Genomic DNA, 18,078 nt, shown 5'->3' with positions numbered 1-18,078 from the left:
AAAATAAAAACATTAAAACTATTTTAAGATAAAATAAGTTTTAAAGAATTTATTTGTATTTTAAATAATTTAAAATGTATTAAAATAAAATTTAATCTATTTTTAAATATTTACAAGTTTTAAATAATTTTTTAAATGATTTCTTTAAACAGCAAACAACCAAAAGCACTCCTCATTTTGCAATTTAAACTTCTCAAGCAATGTAATATACAATTACAGATTACTTTTAACTAATAACATACCCTTCCTTAATTGATTTTAGGAGTAACCCTTAGTTTGTATTTACTTTGCCTAATAGTTTTTCCATCTGTGTTTCATAATATCCCAAGAATTCATTAAACATGTTTGCAAGTTTGCAACGTATCTGTAATTTTCAAGAGCTCACCACAGAATGCAGTTCAGGGCAAGAAAACTAAGGTACCAACTTTCCACAGTTTAAAGTTTGAAAAACAAACGGAAAATATTCTCTTTACTAATTAAAATTATAAAATATTATGCAATAATTATATATTATAAAACAGTTCTAAATTTTAATAATTAATATTAAAATGTTTATTCACAGATATAAATACCAAAGCACATAAACTGTTTTCATCCATCAATATGAAAATACAATCAAATAATCACAACATTTCAGAGTAGCTAGAGAAAAACGCCAGGTCACCTACAAAGGGAAGTCCATCAGACTAACAGGAGACCTCTCAGCTGAAACCCTACAAGCCAGAAGAGATTGGGGGCCAATATTCATCATTCTTAAAGAAAAAAAATTCCAACCCAGAATTTCACATCCGGCCAAACTAAGCTATATAAGGGAAGGAGAAGTAAGATCCTTCCCATAAGAGCAAATGCTGAGAGTATTAGTTACCACCAGAACTGCCTTAAAAGAACCCTAAAATATGGAAAGGAAAGACCATTAAACTTTTTCTCAGAATATTGTTTCCATATTCTTTGTCTAATATTAATGTACCAATTTTCTTTTCATTAGTGTCTGCTTTTTCTTTCTACTCTCAATATTCTGTAACCTTACGTATTAGTTCGTTCTCACACTGCTATAAAGAACTGCTCAAGACTGGATAATTTAGAAAGGGAAGAGGTTTAATTGACTGACAGTCCCACATGGCTAGGGACGTCTCAGCTTAACAGTCATAGCAGAAGGCAAAAGGGAACCAGACACCTTCTTCACAAGGCAGCATGAGGAAGAATGAATTCAGGAGGAACTATCAAACACTTATAAAATCATCAGATCTCAGAAGAACTCACTATCACAAGAACAGCATTAGGGAAACCACCCTCATGATCCAATTACCTCCACCTGGTTTCTCCCTTAACACATGGAGAGTATCAGGATAATATTTCAAGATGAGATTTGGGTGGGGACACAAAGCCAAACCATATCATTCTGTCCCTGGCCTCTCCCAAAGCTCATGTCCTTTCACACTTCAAAATCAATCATGCCTTCCCAATAGTCTCCCATAGTCTTAATTCATTCCAGCATTAACCCTAAAGTCCAAGTCCAAGGTCTTATCTGAGACAAGGCAAGTTCCTTCTGTCTATAAAGCCTGTAAAATCAAAAGCAACTTAGTTACTTCCAAGACACAATGTGGGTATAGACATTGGGTAAATGTCTCTGTTCCAAATGGTAGAAATTAGCCAAACCAAAGGGACTACAGGTCCCATGCAAGTCCAAAATCCGACAGGGAAGTCATTAAATCTTAAAGTTTCAAAATAATCTCCTTTGATTCCATGTCTCACACATCCAGGTCACACTGATGCAAGAGGTGAGCTCGCATGGCCTTGAGTGGTTCCACCCCTGTGGCTTGGTAGGGTACAGCCCTGCTTCCAGCTGCTTTCACTGGCTGGCATTGAGTGTCTACAACTTTTCCAGGTGCACAGTGCAAGCTGTCAATGGATTTAGCATTCTGAGGTCTGGAGGAAGGTATGCGTCTTCTCACAGCTCCACTGGGCAGGTCCCCAGTGGGGACTCTGTGTGGGGACTCTGACCCCACATTTTCCTTCTGCACTGCCCTAGCAGAGGTTCTCCAAGAGGGCTCCACCCCTACAGCAAACTTCTGCCTGGACATCCAGGCATTTCCATACATCCTCCGAAATTCAGACAGAGATTCTCAAACCTCAATTCTTGACTTCTGGCACCCACAGGCCCACCACCACATGTAAGCTGCCAAGGCTTAGGACTTGCATCCTCTAAATAAATGGCCTGGGCTGTATGTTGGTCCTTTTTAGCCACAGCTGGGATGCAGGGCACTGAGTCCTGAGACTGTACAAAACAGCAAGGCCCTGAATCTGGCCCATGAAACCATTTTTTTCTTCCTAAGCCTCCAGGCCTGTGATGGGAAGGGGAACCACAAAGGTCTCTGACATGCCCTGGAAACATTTTACCCATTGTCTTGGTGATTAACATTTGCCTCCTCGTTACTTAAGTATCTGCAGCTGGCTTGAATTTCTCCTCAGAAACAGGTTTTTCTTTTCTATTGCATTGTCAGGCTGCAAATTTTCCAAACTTTTCAGCTCTGGTTCCCTTTTAAACATAAGTTTCAATTCCAAACCATCTCCTTGTGAATCCATAAAACTGAATGATTTTAAGATCACCCAGGTCACCTCTTGAACACTTTGCTGCTTAGAAATTTCTTCTGCTGGATACCCTAAATTATCTCTCTCACGTTCTACATATCTCTAGGGCAGGGGCAAAATGCTACCAGTCTCTTTGAAAAGCGTAGCAACAGCCACCTTTATTCCAATTCCCAACAAATTCCTCATCTCCATCTGAGACCACCTCAGCCTGGACTTCATTGTCCATTATCACTATCAGCATTTTGGTCAAAGCCATTTGACAAGTCTCTAGGAAAGTTCCAAACCTTCCCACATCTGCCTGTCTTCTTCTGAGCCCTCCAAACTGTTTCAACCTCTGCCTGTTACCCAGTTCCAAAGTTGCTTCCACATTTTTAGGTATCTTTATAGCATTACCCCACTTTGCAGTTCCAATTTACTGTATTAGTCTGTTCTCACACTGCTATAAAGAATTGCCCAAGACAGGGTAATTCTTCTTTTTGAGACAGAGTCTCACTATACTGCCCAGGCTGGAGTGCAGTGGCACAATTTTGGCTCACTATAATCTCCACCTCCCGGGTTCAACAATTCTTGTGCCTCAGCCTGCCAAATAGCTGGGACTACAGGCATGCATTCTGGACATTCCCTTCTGACTTACCTTTCAGTTAGGGAATTCTTTCCTCTGTGGTGTCTAATTTGCTGCTAAATCCATCTACAAAGGTTCTAATTTGAGGGGTTGTATTTTTCACTTCTAGAATATCCATTTTTCTTTCTCATAGCTTGTACCTTTCTACAAAATTTTTAATTAGGTCAACACATAGCTATTTTAAATTTGATAACTACAATATCTAGAGTTACTGTGGGTCTGTTTCTATTCTCTATTGTGTCACATATCTTGTCATGTGCCTAATTATATTTTGTGTGCTGAACATAAAATTTGCAAAATTGTCTGAAGAAACATTTTGACATGTAGAAACTGGTAATTCTCCAGAGAGAATTAATGTTTCCTTCTGTCAAGTGCCTGAGGACACTAGTAATACCAGATCTTATTAATTAAGTTATAGAAATTTTGATAATTTGAAGCTGAAATATCTTCCTAGGAAGGCCTAGCTACTTTATCTTTTTCCCTTATGTACAACATTTTGGGGTCCAAAGTGAGAAGAGATCACTAGGGCCACCCATCCTCTGTGACAGGCCTTGCACTCTGGCCCAGTTCCATTACACCCACAGCCCGTCAAATGCACCTTTTGGTCTCTCAGTTCCTGTTCCAGGAATCAACACTTCCCCTGGGGTAAAAAGCAATCAAATTGGAGTTCTCCCTCCTTAGACCTTTGTCCTCATACAGATCCTATCCTACCCACACCACTTAGCTTTCTGATACTCTTAATAAAATTTGTTTGCTTTGTGTCCAGCTTTTTAAATTGTTCTCAGCAGGATAGTCGGAATTACCTAGCTTGCTATTACTAGACTCAGAAGTCTTGAAGGACTTTCAACCAGAGAATTAGCAGAGCAGTATAAAACCTTTAAAAAAATCATTTTGGTAAAAAATGGAAAGGCATACTGTAGCAAGTCTGTAAATCATCAGTGAAACTATTATGAGATCAGTTTTAATGTAATAAGACTCCTATTATAACTGAATATTACAATATTGATAATAGCTATGTATAAAAAGTTTGATTATTTAAAACAATGAGCTGCAAGTCAGTATTTTCAAAAATAGTAATATAGATACTAAAACTTCAAACAGTTTGAAAGTGTCTTCTAAATTAAAAAAAAAAACAGATTGCTGATTGTAGCTTTTCTAATTATTCTATCAATAATGAGATACTAGGAAAAAAACCTGTATTTTAACATTTCACTATTGACTCCTTATCCCATGATCAAAACAAAACAAAACAAAACAAAACCCCTCAATTTTCCCTCAAATCTAGTATCTTTTCTAGATACTACTCCATCTTTCTGCTTCTTTTCAGTTGAATTTTGAAAGTAGAAATCTACTTTTACTGTCATTATCTCCTACAGAATCCACAATGTATTGTAATATCTTCTCTTCCCCAATTCACAATCCCCACCCTAAAATGAATAAATTAAGTGGCAAATTTGATGGGCTTTTCCACTTTCATTTTATCTGATCTCTGTGAAACATCCAAGAGATTTCTTCTGCATGTTCCTCTTTCCCTTTACTTGAAAATATTTCACACTCCTCTTGGTCTCATACCCATTAATGTTCCTTTTTAATGCTTCTTTTCCTCCATCTAGATCTTAAAGTTGGCTCTCTTCTAAGTGAAAAGATCCATGATTTTTTTTAGTTTTTTGTTTTGTTATTATTATACTTAAATTCTAGGGTACATGATATTAAAGAGCTATAGAGCCTTGCTATTTAAAGTGTGTTCCAAGGACCAGCTGCACTGACATCACCTAGAAGCTTATTGTGAGTGTAAGATCTGAGGCTCAGTCCGGACCTACAGATTTACTATTGATTTGCATGCACAACACATTTGAGAGACATAGAAATAGAGCTTCTGAAGAGATCAAAGACCTGCAGACTGCGTAAGTAACAGAAGAAATGGGTTTCCCTACAAAGCTTCCTATTTGTGACAGTTAACATCAGCAGTTTTCAAATCTCTGTCAAACTAATACAACGGTTTCTAAATTAGTCACAGTGATAGATTATATTATCGTTACTAAGTCTGTATTGCTTCCCGTTGAGGAATATAAAATATACTTCACCATCCTATTGATGTCAGACATGGCCAACTTGCTTTGCCCAATGAACCATGTCTTCCAGGTGGAAGTGCTTAGAGCCAACATTATACTTCTTAGCTCTCTTTTCTATCTCAAAACCAGAGATCTTCCATATAGTGGCTGCTCCATCAACATGTATTCCAGAAGAAAGATGTAATTCCTAAAAGATTATTCCACATAGACACATGTGGGCATATGAGTCAGGCTATTCCCATTTCTACTCTTGGTTAAATTATTATGCTTGGGAGCTTAAAAAAATTATTCAACAATTCATGCATAAAAAGCAAATCATCTACTAGGGAAATGAAAAAGAGTCTGGCTGGCTTGCATAAGACTTCTCTACTGAAACATTATTCAATGCTATAAGACTGAAATTATGCCACTGTATCAAAAACTCCAGAATCAAGGAGGATATTCTAAAAGCATTACTAGAGAATATAGAACAATAATAAGTTATAAAAAAAGTGGTTGAGGCCGGGCACAGTGGCTCAAGCCTGTAATCCCAGCACTTTGGGAGGCCGAGACGGGTGGATCACGAGGTCAGGAGATCGAGACCATCCTGGCTAACACGGCGAAACCCCGTCTCTACTAAAATACAAAAAATTAGCCGGGCGAGGTGGCGGGCGCCTGTGGTCCCAGCTACTCAGGAGGCTGAGGCGGGAGAATGGCGTGAACCCGGGAGGCGGAGGTTGCAGTGAGCTGAGATCCGGCCACTGCACTCCAGCCTGGGCGACAGAGCGAGACTCTGTCTCAAAAAAAAAAAGTGGTTGAAAACTAAGTGTGAATGTTACAAACACGGACAATGTAAAAATAGTAAAATGAATAAATATTAGGATGTGAGAAGGAGAAAAATGAGAAATGAAACTGCTACTGTCATATCAAAGCATGGTGAAACATATCCCACCTAAAACTGAAACAAGATTGTAATAACAATATCAATATCAATCTATAACTTTTTTTTTTTTTTTTTTTTTTTTTTTTTAGAATTTGCTTAAATTTAGACACACTCCTTAGGAATTAATCTCTTGTGGTGAAGAAGTACTATCTTTCATTCTGTCACTCCCTCCTTCTAATCATCCATCCATTCTTCTGTATGTATATACACATAGAAGAAATCTTGGCAGTAATGCCTACCTAAGTATTAACAGTATCTCTGGGTGACTGGATTAGAGGTGATTTTTAAAGTTCAGTATTTGCAACATGTGACTTATTTATATACAGTATGTATCAGGTTTATTTTAAAAATTATTTTTTTCTTATGAAAGACTGGAAGCAAATATTCTACAATATTAACGGTTCTTAATTGTGGTATGTGAAAAAAGAATGATTATAATTCCAATGGTTTATTTATTCCACAAGAACCTTGCTACACAGTCATTTCATTTTCAGCATCTTTCTCTCAGTACATAAACATGCCTTCCTTTTAGGAACTTTTCATTATAAGTCACCTCAACTTTCCTAACGTTTCAATCCTATCCAGAGGTTGGCAGAAAACTTAAACATGCATTTCTTTTATTAACTTGCATCATAAAATAGGTGCATGCCCCAAGTACTTGTAAAGAAAATAAATAAATAAAAAACTGCTAAATTCATCAAAAGTTTGATTGAGAGAAATATCATTAAGGAAAACAGAATGATGTAGAGTCCTTCATATCCTAAGTCAGTACTTTTTAACCCTAGTTACATATTAGAATTCTGTAAGAAACTATGAGTGGAGATCTTAAACAGAGATTTCAAGATCAAATCTTTGATTATAATCAGATCTTGGCATCAAAATTTTTTAATGGCTACCCAGGGAATTCTAATGTGTACTCCACATTGTGACTCATTGCTATCAATGCTGCCCAATAAAACTTTTTGCAATGGTAAAAATGTTTTATATCTGCCTTGTGTAACATGGTAGCCACTAGCCATCTGTCTTTTGAGTACTTGAAATGTGTCTAGTGAGACTGAAAGCTGAATTTTAAGTTTTACTTAATTAAATTAATTTACATTAAAATAGCTACATGTGCCTAGTCACAAAGATTCTTTGCTTAGCCAAATTTTAGTCAGGCTGCTGAACCTTCTCCTATGCCTATCTGTTCACTTCCTTATAAAATCCAGTTTCAGCAAGAATCATGTTAAGGTCAGTTTAGCAGGACCCTCCCCTGATCCTGGATATCTGATTACCTTCTGTATCTGATCAGTTTCTTCATCCTCCACTGTCCAGGTGAACTCTCATCACCCTGGCCTGCCTTCAGCAAGAATCCTGGGAGGTCGGTTTCACCTTAATACCCCTTATTCCTGATGTTACCTCTTAGCAATTGTCTATCCATCTATCCTTACTCTACTCCTTGGCTATAAATTCCCACTTGCCCATTTTGTATTTGGAGTTGAGCCCAATCTCTCTCCTCAACTACAAAATCTCATTGCCACAGTCCCTATACCTATTGCTATAGTCCTGAATAAATTCTGTCTTACCGTGCTTTAGGAAGTATTGTCAAATAATTTTTCCTTTAACACTAGTTGATAACATATTAGAGCAAATACAGAATCCTGAATTCAAATTTCTCATTCCAGTTCCTCATTTGTATTAACTGCAATTCAGATACTCAATAGCCATATTTGCCTAGTGGCTACCAAACTGGACATCACGGATACAGACCATTTTCATCACCTCAAAAAATTCTATTGAGTAGTACTCTCAAAAAATCCAAAATAGAGAATCGTAACTATCTAAAATCTATAATTTTACATTTAAAACCCACTTCTCAGTTAAGATGGACTGTTAGATAACTGCATGTTTGGATTAATTGCTTTCCCCCTGTACAGAAGTGCTTTTACTAATTTGCAGTTTAGAGCTACTCCATTGAACTACATTAAAGATTTAAGGGGTTTAAAAAAATTAAAATAGATTTTGAAACTGAAGTCTGTACTTACTATAAAATAAGCTTTTGGTTTGTTTTGCTTTATTACAGAGTTCCATGAGATTTTTTTGTTATATTCTCACTATAAGGAATAACTGTGTTTCTCCTGGCTGCCTAAGCAACAGGTTTACCTTTATCCTAGGGACACCGTGATTTATGCCTGATTACATTTCCCTCTTTCCATTTACTGCTAGAAAATAACAGCCAATTTTTGTCCTTTCTCTAATGTATGTATTTGACCTTAAAACATGTTCCTTTTTTGTACTAGTATCACCTTTTGAACAAAATTTATTAAGAGTCTCTTAATGTAAGTTTCCTAGTGGCCATGAAATAAGCCTTTATACACTGAAAACACTATCTGCAGTCGCTTTACTTTCAATGTTAGATTTCTTGAAGTTAAAATACAAAAACCTACTTTCCCTTAAGTCTTCTACCATAAAAAGTACATTCTATTTATAATCTAGCAAATTTTAACACTTTCTAAGGTGCTTTAAATAGCTGACCAACTCAAACTGGAAAATTAAATATCCCTAAATAATCCTGTTATAAACATGGGCAACTAAGTTCTCTTACATATATTGCAGGTCCTTGAATAACATCGTTTGGTTATCATTTTTTTTATATAACTTTGATGAGAAAAAAAAAATCAATTCCCAGCCAAGGCCACTGTCTGTGTGGAGTTTACACATTCTACCCACATCTGTATAGGTCTTCTCCGGGTACTCCAGTTCCCTCCCACATCTAAAGATGTGCACATTAGCTTAATTAGTGTGTTTAAGCTGTCCTAGTATGAATGAGTGTGTGTGTTTGCGTGCGCACATGTTTGTGTGTGACTGTGCCCTGAGATGGAAAGGTGTCCTGTCTCGGGCTGGTTCCCACTTTGTGCCATGAACAGGACAGGATCCAGCCAACAGTGACTCTGAACAGTAATAATTAAGTAAATAATTATCTTGTCGTTATTAACCTTTCTTTAATGTTTATATAGTTCACATTTATTTCAATGTTTAATACTGGAAGTGTTTTAGGTCTTTACTTACAAGTTTGCTAATGTTTTTGTGACCAGAAATACATAGTAGGAACCTAACTCTTGTTTACATCAATTAGCATATGGTAAAATTGGTTTCTTTATACATAATTTTGCTTAAAAGTTGCAGTTTCCACAAACCTATGGACGGTGTCAAAGGAGGACTTACTATACTAAACTGCAGTTATATTACTATATTCTATTTTAAACACATTGCTTCTAACAAGTAAACCTCCTGAGAACTTAAATATTAAAAAATACCTTATACTAAGTTTTAAATATAATAAATGTTAAGTTCTTAAACATTCCAGTGGTGTCTAAGTTTAGCCAAATTGTTGCACCTTTCAACTTAAAATCCCAAGTCAAAAAACAAATACGCAAGTATGCATTTTAAATTATACTCTTAAGACTAATTTGTTGGGCACTTTTATAGGCCTAATTCTCTGAAACACAACAAATACCCTAAAGACCAAGTACACTGATCATTCCTAGAATTAAAACAAAACTATTAATATAAGCATTTAATAAATTTCATCGTTTCTATATTTACTTCTAACCTTCTCATGGATAAAAGACTTACCCACTAAGAAAAGCGTGGTTCCCAGACCAGCAGCATCAGCATTACTTGAGAACTTGCTAGAAATGCAAATTCTCAGCCACACAAAATCACAAATTGTAGCAGAGGTATCCAACAATGTTTTTCTAACAAGCCCTTCAGGAGATGATTCTGTTGCATGCTAAAGTTTGAGAATCATCAGCTTATTTTAGAGGCAGTTTGGTTCTAGAACACAGATAAAACAGAACTTCCTATCAGCTACCCTGTGAGATGAGCAGCAATTCCAAAACAGGCAAATCAACCTCATGCCTGAGAACCACTGAACTAAATGAAACACTATTAAGGAAGGCTAACTAGCTGGGAGTCACCATTAGAGCCCACTGAGGTTGCTGATCAAGTAGAGGGTATTCTCTTCTTCCCAACCTAGCTTTAGGAAAAGAGACTAAAACTGGAGCCAGCTAAGGTTATCTTTACCAACACTGTGAGTTTTTTGTTTTGTGGTGGTGGCGGTGGTGGTTTTAAATAGTTACTGTAACAACTGGTATACTCCAGGTCCCTTAGAGCAGTGGTCCTCAACCTTTATGGCACCAGAGACCGGTTTCATGGAAGACTATGGACTATGGACACGTGGGCAAGGGCTGGGAGATGGGGAGAGAGATGGTTTCTTGACGAAACTGTTCCACCTCAGATCATCAGGGATTAGACCATGCATGTGCAGTTCACAACAAAGTTCACACTCCTATGAGAATCTAATGTCCCCACTGATCTACCAGGAGGCAGAGCTCAGCTAGTAATGCTGGCTCATCTGCTGCTCACCTCCCACTGTGCAGCCTGGTTCCTAACAGGCCATGGACCAGAGCTGGGGACCCCTACCTTAGAGGCACTTGTTCTTCCTGGGTTCAAGATAAGCCATCATCTAACTCTTTTTTTTTTTTTTTTTTTTTTTTTTTTTTTTTGAGACAGAGTTTCACTCTTTTGTCCAGGTTGGAGTGAAGTGGTGTGATCTCAGTTCACTGCAACCTCCATCCCACTGGGTTCAAGTGACTCTCCTGCTTCAGCCTCCCAAGTAGCTGGGATTACAGGCATGCGCCACCACGCCTGGCTAATTTTTGTATTCTTGGTACAGACAGGGTTTCGCCACATTGGCCAGACTGGTCTCAAACTCCTGACCTCAGATGATCCACCTGCCTTGGCCTCTGAAAATGCTGGGATTACAGGCGTGAGCCACCGTGCCTGCCCAACTATCAACTAACTCTTAGCACATCATCTGAGTTGGCAATTTCCAACCTAATATATTTCTTATTTTTCTCACTCCCTCACTGGATTTTGCATTTCCAGCTCTGTCATTTTACTATCTTTCTAACTCTAAAGAACCTTCGACGACAATCCATCCTATCCTTTACAATCTAAATTAATTTAACTGTAACACTTTACATGAAATAATTTTAATTCTTACATTTTTTCCCCCATCTCAAGGACTATAATTCTTGCAAATACTAAGAAAACACCCAAATAAATTCTGAATCTCTCATTTATTTCTTTGGCTCAGATTTTTCAAAAAGGAAATAGGATAATAATAGTACTATTTCATCAGGTTTTTATTAGGATTAAATAAAAAACATTTGCTCAGAGCCTGCCCCATTACAGCTATTATTCTTGCTATAGGTTGAGTACTACTTATCTGAAGTGCTTGCGAACAGCAGTGTTTTGGATTTTTTTGAATCTTCCTAAAGGATAGAATGGATTTGGAATATGTGCATTACTGATTGAGCATCCCAAATCCAAAAATCCAAAATGCTCCAAAGAGCATTTCCTTTGAGCATCATGTAGGCCCTCAAAAAGTTTCAGATTTTGGGCTTTCTGATTTGGGATGCTCAACCTGTTATTATTAAAAGTATCATCATCGTCATCATCATTATTACTTCTGTTATTACTAAAAGTATCATCATCATCATCATCCCATTTATGGAAATAGCCATTACCCCTAATCCAAGCAAGACATGATTTTTTACACCCCCCAATATTAGGGTAGAAACCCTTGTTATATACTCTCATAATATATTTTACTTTCCATGCCCAATACCCAACACAGTTATAAATTCCTTGTCCAATGTCTATTTTTTTCCTAAATAGGATCATTAATGAACCTCAGTACCTTCACCAGTAAAATGAAACTGCTACTATTGATTACCTCATAGGGTTGTTGCTGGGGGTTAATTTGTGCATAAGATACAGCAAGCACTATATGTGTTGCCTATTATAATTATTATTCCATGCCTTGGTTTACATTTTCCATGATTATCAAAAGTGAACCAGTAACAAGAATATCAATTTCAGGCTTCTAAACTCTTCTCCTTCAGTTACATATATTCAGTATATAAGATTTTCTTAATGTAAACCTAAAATGAAATTTCAGCATCAGGGATAATCATTTAAGAAATATTATTATTAAATAGTGTTTCCTTGACATGTCAAATAATTCAAGTCATAAAAATGTAGTATGTTCCCACTTAACTTCATTTTTCATCAACTCTATTGATATACACACACATACCAGTAATATATATGCTATGAGGCAGAGCAGTTTTAGGTGCCCAGTTCAACAATTTGCAACTAACATCTATGGTTGGTATTACAAGATGTTAATGTCCCATATTCAAAGTTGAAAGAACTGTTGGCTACTGAAGTCAGCACTTCTGCATAGGAGTAGCCATTTTAGTAGAACTGTTCCATCACTGCTTCTACTACTGCTATCCAGCATTGTCATCCTTCCACTAAGGGGCCAAGAAGGACTAAGATGAAAAAGTGAACCCCTGCTTCTATTCCTTCTCACATCCTAACATCAGAGGAGTTATGCATCAAGAAGGGGTGGAGGGGACTTCGTGAGAACTAGACCACACCTCTTCTGCACTACAAACCTAACCTGGAATGGGAACTGAGGTAGAAAGATAAATGGAGGTATAAATTGAATATGAGACTGAAATTTTTAAATAAATGGACCAAGTCTTACGTAACTGAAAGATACTGTTTTAATTGCTAAAAATAAATGAAAAGAAAATGTAAAAGGGCTGAGTTGTGCTCAAAGAATACTGTCACCAAGTGGGAAAATGAGGTTGATATAATAGGACAGCTTATGATAAAAAACTATTTCATGTTTATATTACAGTAAGTTGAGAGTCTACACTAGTAAAATTTATCTATATTTATTACAATCTAGTGAAGTGAGTACTTTTAAAGATTATACATTATGAGTTATAGTCATGCCCCCAAACAAGACCTATATTTAAAGTTCAAACAATTTTTTTAAATCAAAGCATAATGTACCCTTTAATCAGGAACAAGCACGGTATTTTAAGATGTTTCTTTTGTAATTGTTATTAACTAGATCAATGGTGTGATAACGTCCTTAATATGTCTAAGTCTCAATTATGGTTTTCCTGAGAGGGCTATAATGGTGGAGCCAGCAAGCACTAAAAGCTGGTAGGAGCAAAAGCAGCCACCTTGGAGAGGAGTAAAGGAAGGAGAGACACCAACAGTTCAGTAAGTGGTTTGTTTATAGAAAGCGTAAACTCAGAAACATTGACCAAAGTTTTTTTTGTTTTTTGTTCGTTTGTTTGAGATGGAATCTTACTCTGTCACTCAGGCTGGAGTGCAGTGGTGTGATCTTGGCTCATGGCAACTTCCACCTCCCGGGTTCAAGCGATTCTCCTGCCTCAGCCTCCTGAGTAGCTGGGATTCCAGGAGTGTGCCACCATGTCCAGCTAATTTTTGTTCTTGTTTTATTTTTGAGATGGAGTCTCGTTCTGTGGCCCAGGCTGGAGTACAGTGGGGCCATCTCACTGCAACCTTGCCTCCTGGGTTCAAGCGATTCTCCCACCTCAGCCTCCCTGGTAGCTGGGACTACAGGCACGCTTCACCATGCCTAGCTAATTTTTGTATTTTTAGCAGAGACAGGGTTTCACCACGTTGGCCAGGCTGGTCTCGAACTCCTGACCTCAGGTGATCCACCCGTCAGGGCTTGCCAAAGTGCTGGGATTACCAGCGTGAGCCACCACAACTGGCTGACATTTGACCAAAATTTTATCTGGTCTGTCCTTAATCTGTTAATTGTAAAACTATCTTATCAACATCATTACTGAACATGACTCCCTCCACCCCTTCTTGATGCGTAACTCCTCTGATGTTGGGTTGTGAGAAGGAACAGAAACAAGGTTCCACTTTTTCATCTTAGTGGATGAGAGGAGTAAGATCACTAACAACAAAGGGTTTCCTGGAATGCAGTCAATTTACATGTGTGAAAGTATCTGTAACAAGAAAGACTCCTATAATACACAGGACTTTTTAATGAACTGAAGAAAGAATGATAGCAGGAAACTTAAGCAGTCATTAAGAAACTGAAATAAGAATAGTCTCAAGCAGAAAGAGCAGAAGAAATCCTTCAAACAGACTGACAGACACTCATTCTGAAGGACACGAACACAAAGAACAACCCTAGAGCCAACATCCTCCTGATAAGCAGCTGCAAAGCACAGAATTTTCATTTTAAACATGAAGATTCACTTATTTTTACTTGTGTATATACACGTTGCCTCTCAAAAGTCGGCTAGTTTTCACTAATTCTGCTCCAAAGGAAAATGCTCTAGAACACAGGATTTTGAAATCACCAAATCCAATCTCATTTACAAAGGAGAAAATATCGGCCCAAAGACACTAAGTAACTTGTCCAAATTCTTGCAGGAAGTTAATGCTAGGATGCACCTGCCCACATGACTGTGGTCATACTTTGACCTCACAAGGTCTCTCTAATGTGTCAGAGATTTGGGGGCACCGTGAACCGTGAATATTAAACAATATGTAATGAATTCATAAGGCAGCTTCAACAGAAGCGGAATATGTATCACTTCTGAAGCACCACTTTGAAGGAGGGTGTCAGATATAGCTGTGTGCTCCATATATGTAAACACAAAGTACCTGCTGCCCAGTCTGGATTCTCCTCCTGGGCTCAAAGGATCTTCCCGCCCCAGCCTCCTGAGCAGAGTAGCTGGAACTACAGACACGGGTCACCAAGATACACGTGTTTGGGCATATTTATTAAAACACTAACCATATTCCTTTTTAGTTAAGTTACTCCACATATTTCTGAATTCTCCATCCATCTCAAGGCTGGTCACATATCAACTGTTTTCAATTTCAGGCTACTGAAAACTCATTTAAAAAAATCCTTGATTCGAACACTTTAAAGTCCCTTTCCTATGCCTGGTCCCACTTTTAAGAGGATTCTGCCTTTGGTTAACATTCTTCAGAGCAGAAACAAAAAGTATTCCCCTCCCCTTTTCATTTCTTAATTCCATAAACAGCAATTCTACAGATAAAAAAATATTTTACGTAAAGTAAGGAAAATTTATTTAAAAGGGCTATGCTAAAATGAGATTTTAATATTTCTTCAAAGCTTAAATTACATACCTAGACACATAGATCAATAGATGTCCTCACTGTTTTACTGCTTTAAAACAATCTACAGGGCCCAGCATGGTGGCTCAGGCCTGTATTCCCAGCACTTGGGAAGGCCCACGCAGAAGGATCACTTGAGGCCAGGAGTTAAGACCAGCCTGGGCAACACAGCGAGACTCCATCTCTACAAAAATAAAGATAAAATTTAAAATAAAATAAAATGGTAAGATGTGGAGTTATAAACAGATTTTACACTTTGTGCCTATCTTTATTTTCTAAACTCTCTAATGCTCATTTTTCATAACCCTCAAATATTAAAACAATTAACAAAAATAAAATAAAATAAGACATGGCTAGGATGTCTGCTACCTGTTAAAGGAAGCCAAGGACACTGGAAATTACCCTGTGCCTTATGCTGAAACTGTTCAGCAGCACTTTCAAAAATTCTGTAAGTTATCAATATCATGTCGCTACAAATGACTGTTTTAAAGAATGGCACAAAGACACTGTGGTGAAAAAAATCAACCAACACAACACAAAATAAACAGGAACTGAGAAAGTTTCTAGGTTCTGCCACCACAAGACAACGTGCAGCCGTTCAAAAAGTACACGACGCAAAAAGTCAACTAGCTTCCCATGTTAATGAAGTGTTTCATTTTACAAAGAAGCATCTGGCTTTTTACGTTTCGTTTAGGAAGTGAATCCTAACAGCTGACAAATATCAAAGAAAGACTGACCCAAACCAAAACCAAAGCAGGCGCAACGCTCTTCAAGAATCCAAGACTGAAAACACCGACGTCATAACTGGTTCAGTCTTCACCTCCCAGTGGGAGGGAAAGAGAATGGATCGTACCCTTGAAATACTTGGCGGGGAAAGAAAATCAAGTCTAGGTGGGGAAAGCAGGAAGAGCAGAGCAGGAAGAGCTGGCATGCAGCTGAAAGTCTTCCCTCCCCAGAGCCGAAGGAGTCCTTCCTTCCTCGCCCCCTGCGGCCGCCACCCCAGCCACGTCGCCCGCCCGGTCCCAGGCACACCTTCCAGGGCCGGGCCGCGACCCCCGCCCGGCGCCACGACCACCGCCTCCCCCGAGCCCTCAGCCTAGGTCGTCCGCGCGGGAAGCGAAAGAAGGGTGGGCTCACCAGGTCCCTCCGGGCTGGACGGCGCCGGGGGCCGGTGGGGCGGGGACCCGCACCCGAGGTCCCCCTGGGCGGGCTCCCTCAGGTAATCCTCGAAGCGCACCTGCCGGGCTTCGCCGCCGCCCCCGAACCCCCACAGGCGGTTGGCCGTGCCCCGCAGAAGGCGTCCGCTCTTCTCGGTGAACGTGGTCAGGTAGTCCATGCTGCCGCGGGGCCGGACGCGGAACTGGGGCCCAGGAGGTCGACGGTTTCGGCGGTGGCGGCCACCACTAGCGCGCCCGCCACCCCATCAGACCTGATCCAGGGGAGGTGGCTCCGCGCGCCTCACAGAAGGCGGAGAGGGGGAGGGGGCGTCCCTCTCCCTGCCCGGGGACAGACCATCAGGAAACCACGCGTCGGGGGAGCAAAAGACGGACAAAAGTTTTGAAAAGTTTTCTTGTGGCTTCCAAATGCCAAATGAGGCAGAACTTAGCTTGCCACATAGGTATATTCTTCCTGGAACCGAGGCGGGGTCGGAAAACTGGTGGCTTTTAAGCAAGCTGGACGGGTCCTCTCCGGGCATCCCCCCACCCGCCTGGCGCCAATGGAGCTGGCCTGGCCCGCCCTGCCCCTCCCCGCCCTGTCCCGGCTCCGACCGGACTTTCAGGACTGCAAGGGAAAGGGGTTGGACACCCAGCCTCCCGCCAGGTCAGAGGAGGGGATAAAAATGGCCCAGGGGAGACACTGCTGGAGTTGCATGGAGTTCGGGAGCCTAGGAAGAGTCTGCAAATAACAGTAAAAAAGTTTGAAGGGTGTGTGTGTTGGCTTGGGGAAAAAAAGAGGGTGGAGTGTATCACTTGAAACTTGCAGCTTGTATTTACTTTTTTTTTTTTTTTTTTTTTTTAGGACGGCGGAGATACTTTCAACATAAGACTGCAGTCATAATTACAACATGAATAGTAACATTTTAAGTTCGTTGTACCAGTATGAACTCATGTTATTGTTGGACATTCTATGATCCCAGTCCTGTTTAAGCAATGTAATTGAAGACTTTAGTTTGCAGATCTACCTTTCAGGGACAAAGAACCTAGACAGGGAAAGAGCAGTAACTTTTCACAGAAATTTAATACCCCATTTTGCTTCCTGTGAGATCTGGTTATTCTCTTCCTTTCACATCTGTTCGTAGCTCTTGTAGTTTTCCCAGGCATTAAATAAGTAAACCCTCTTTCTTGGAATCACCAATATATTACTATATTGTGGGAAAAGAAAGATTTGAATTACTTAGGAAGCTGATGAACTACCCACTCCAACAATAGAGTCCTGGAAATCAATCTTAAGCTTTTGGCCAAACTACTGAAGATTATCCCTCCTGACGCACACACACCCCCTTTTTTGTTGTTGTTGTTGTTGTTGTTGTTGTTGTTGTTGTTGTTTTAACCAGTTGACAGATCTTTTTTGCATCATCATTTTCAGTTTAAATTCTTACTAGGTTGGATAAATGTCACCATTCTAATATCAGTCATCATCATTATACCTGGTGAAAAATACAGCATGTCTGGGCTGCACCCTCACAGTGTCTAATTCGGTGTTTATGGGAAAGGGGCCCAGGAGAATCTGCATATCCAGCAATCCATGTTTTCAGGGTTGTGGCTTGGGAAAGAACTGTTACAGACTTCTGCTCTGCCTAAGGACCTATTTTGTAGATGTTGCAATGGATG

General features: G+C 39.2%; 1 protein-coding gene across 1 annotated transcript in view; it reads right to left on the bottom strand.

Moving 5' to 3' along the window:
* Positions 1-17,208, bottom strand: part of LOC108537578 (oxidation resistance protein 1-like) — a 96,304-nt gene extending 79,096 nt beyond the window's left edge. The window contains exons 1-2 of the mRNA XM_017885162.1: positions 16,385-17,208; positions 15,403-15,431 (exon numbers count right to left, since the gene is read on the bottom strand). Of these exons, the coding sequence (XP_017740651.1) occupies positions 15,403-15,431; positions 16,385-16,583 (228 nt within the window). The 5' untranslated portion in view covers positions 16,584-17,208. The remainder of the gene's footprint in view (positions 1-15,402; positions 15,432-16,384) is intronic.
* Between the last annotated feature and the right edge of the window lie 870 nt (positions 17,209-18,078).

The sequence above is a fragment of the Rhinopithecus bieti genome, unplaced genomic scaffold, assembly GCF_001698545.2.
Source record: "Rhinopithecus bieti isolate Rb0 unplaced genomic scaffold, ASM169854v2 scaffold_13352, whole genome shotgun sequence".
Lineage (NCBI taxonomy): Eukaryota > Metazoa > Chordata > Mammalia > Primates > Cercopithecidae > Rhinopithecus > Rhinopithecus bieti.
Note: the sequence above shows the minus strand (reverse complement) of the source record. Positions and strands in the feature narration are given on the sequence as shown.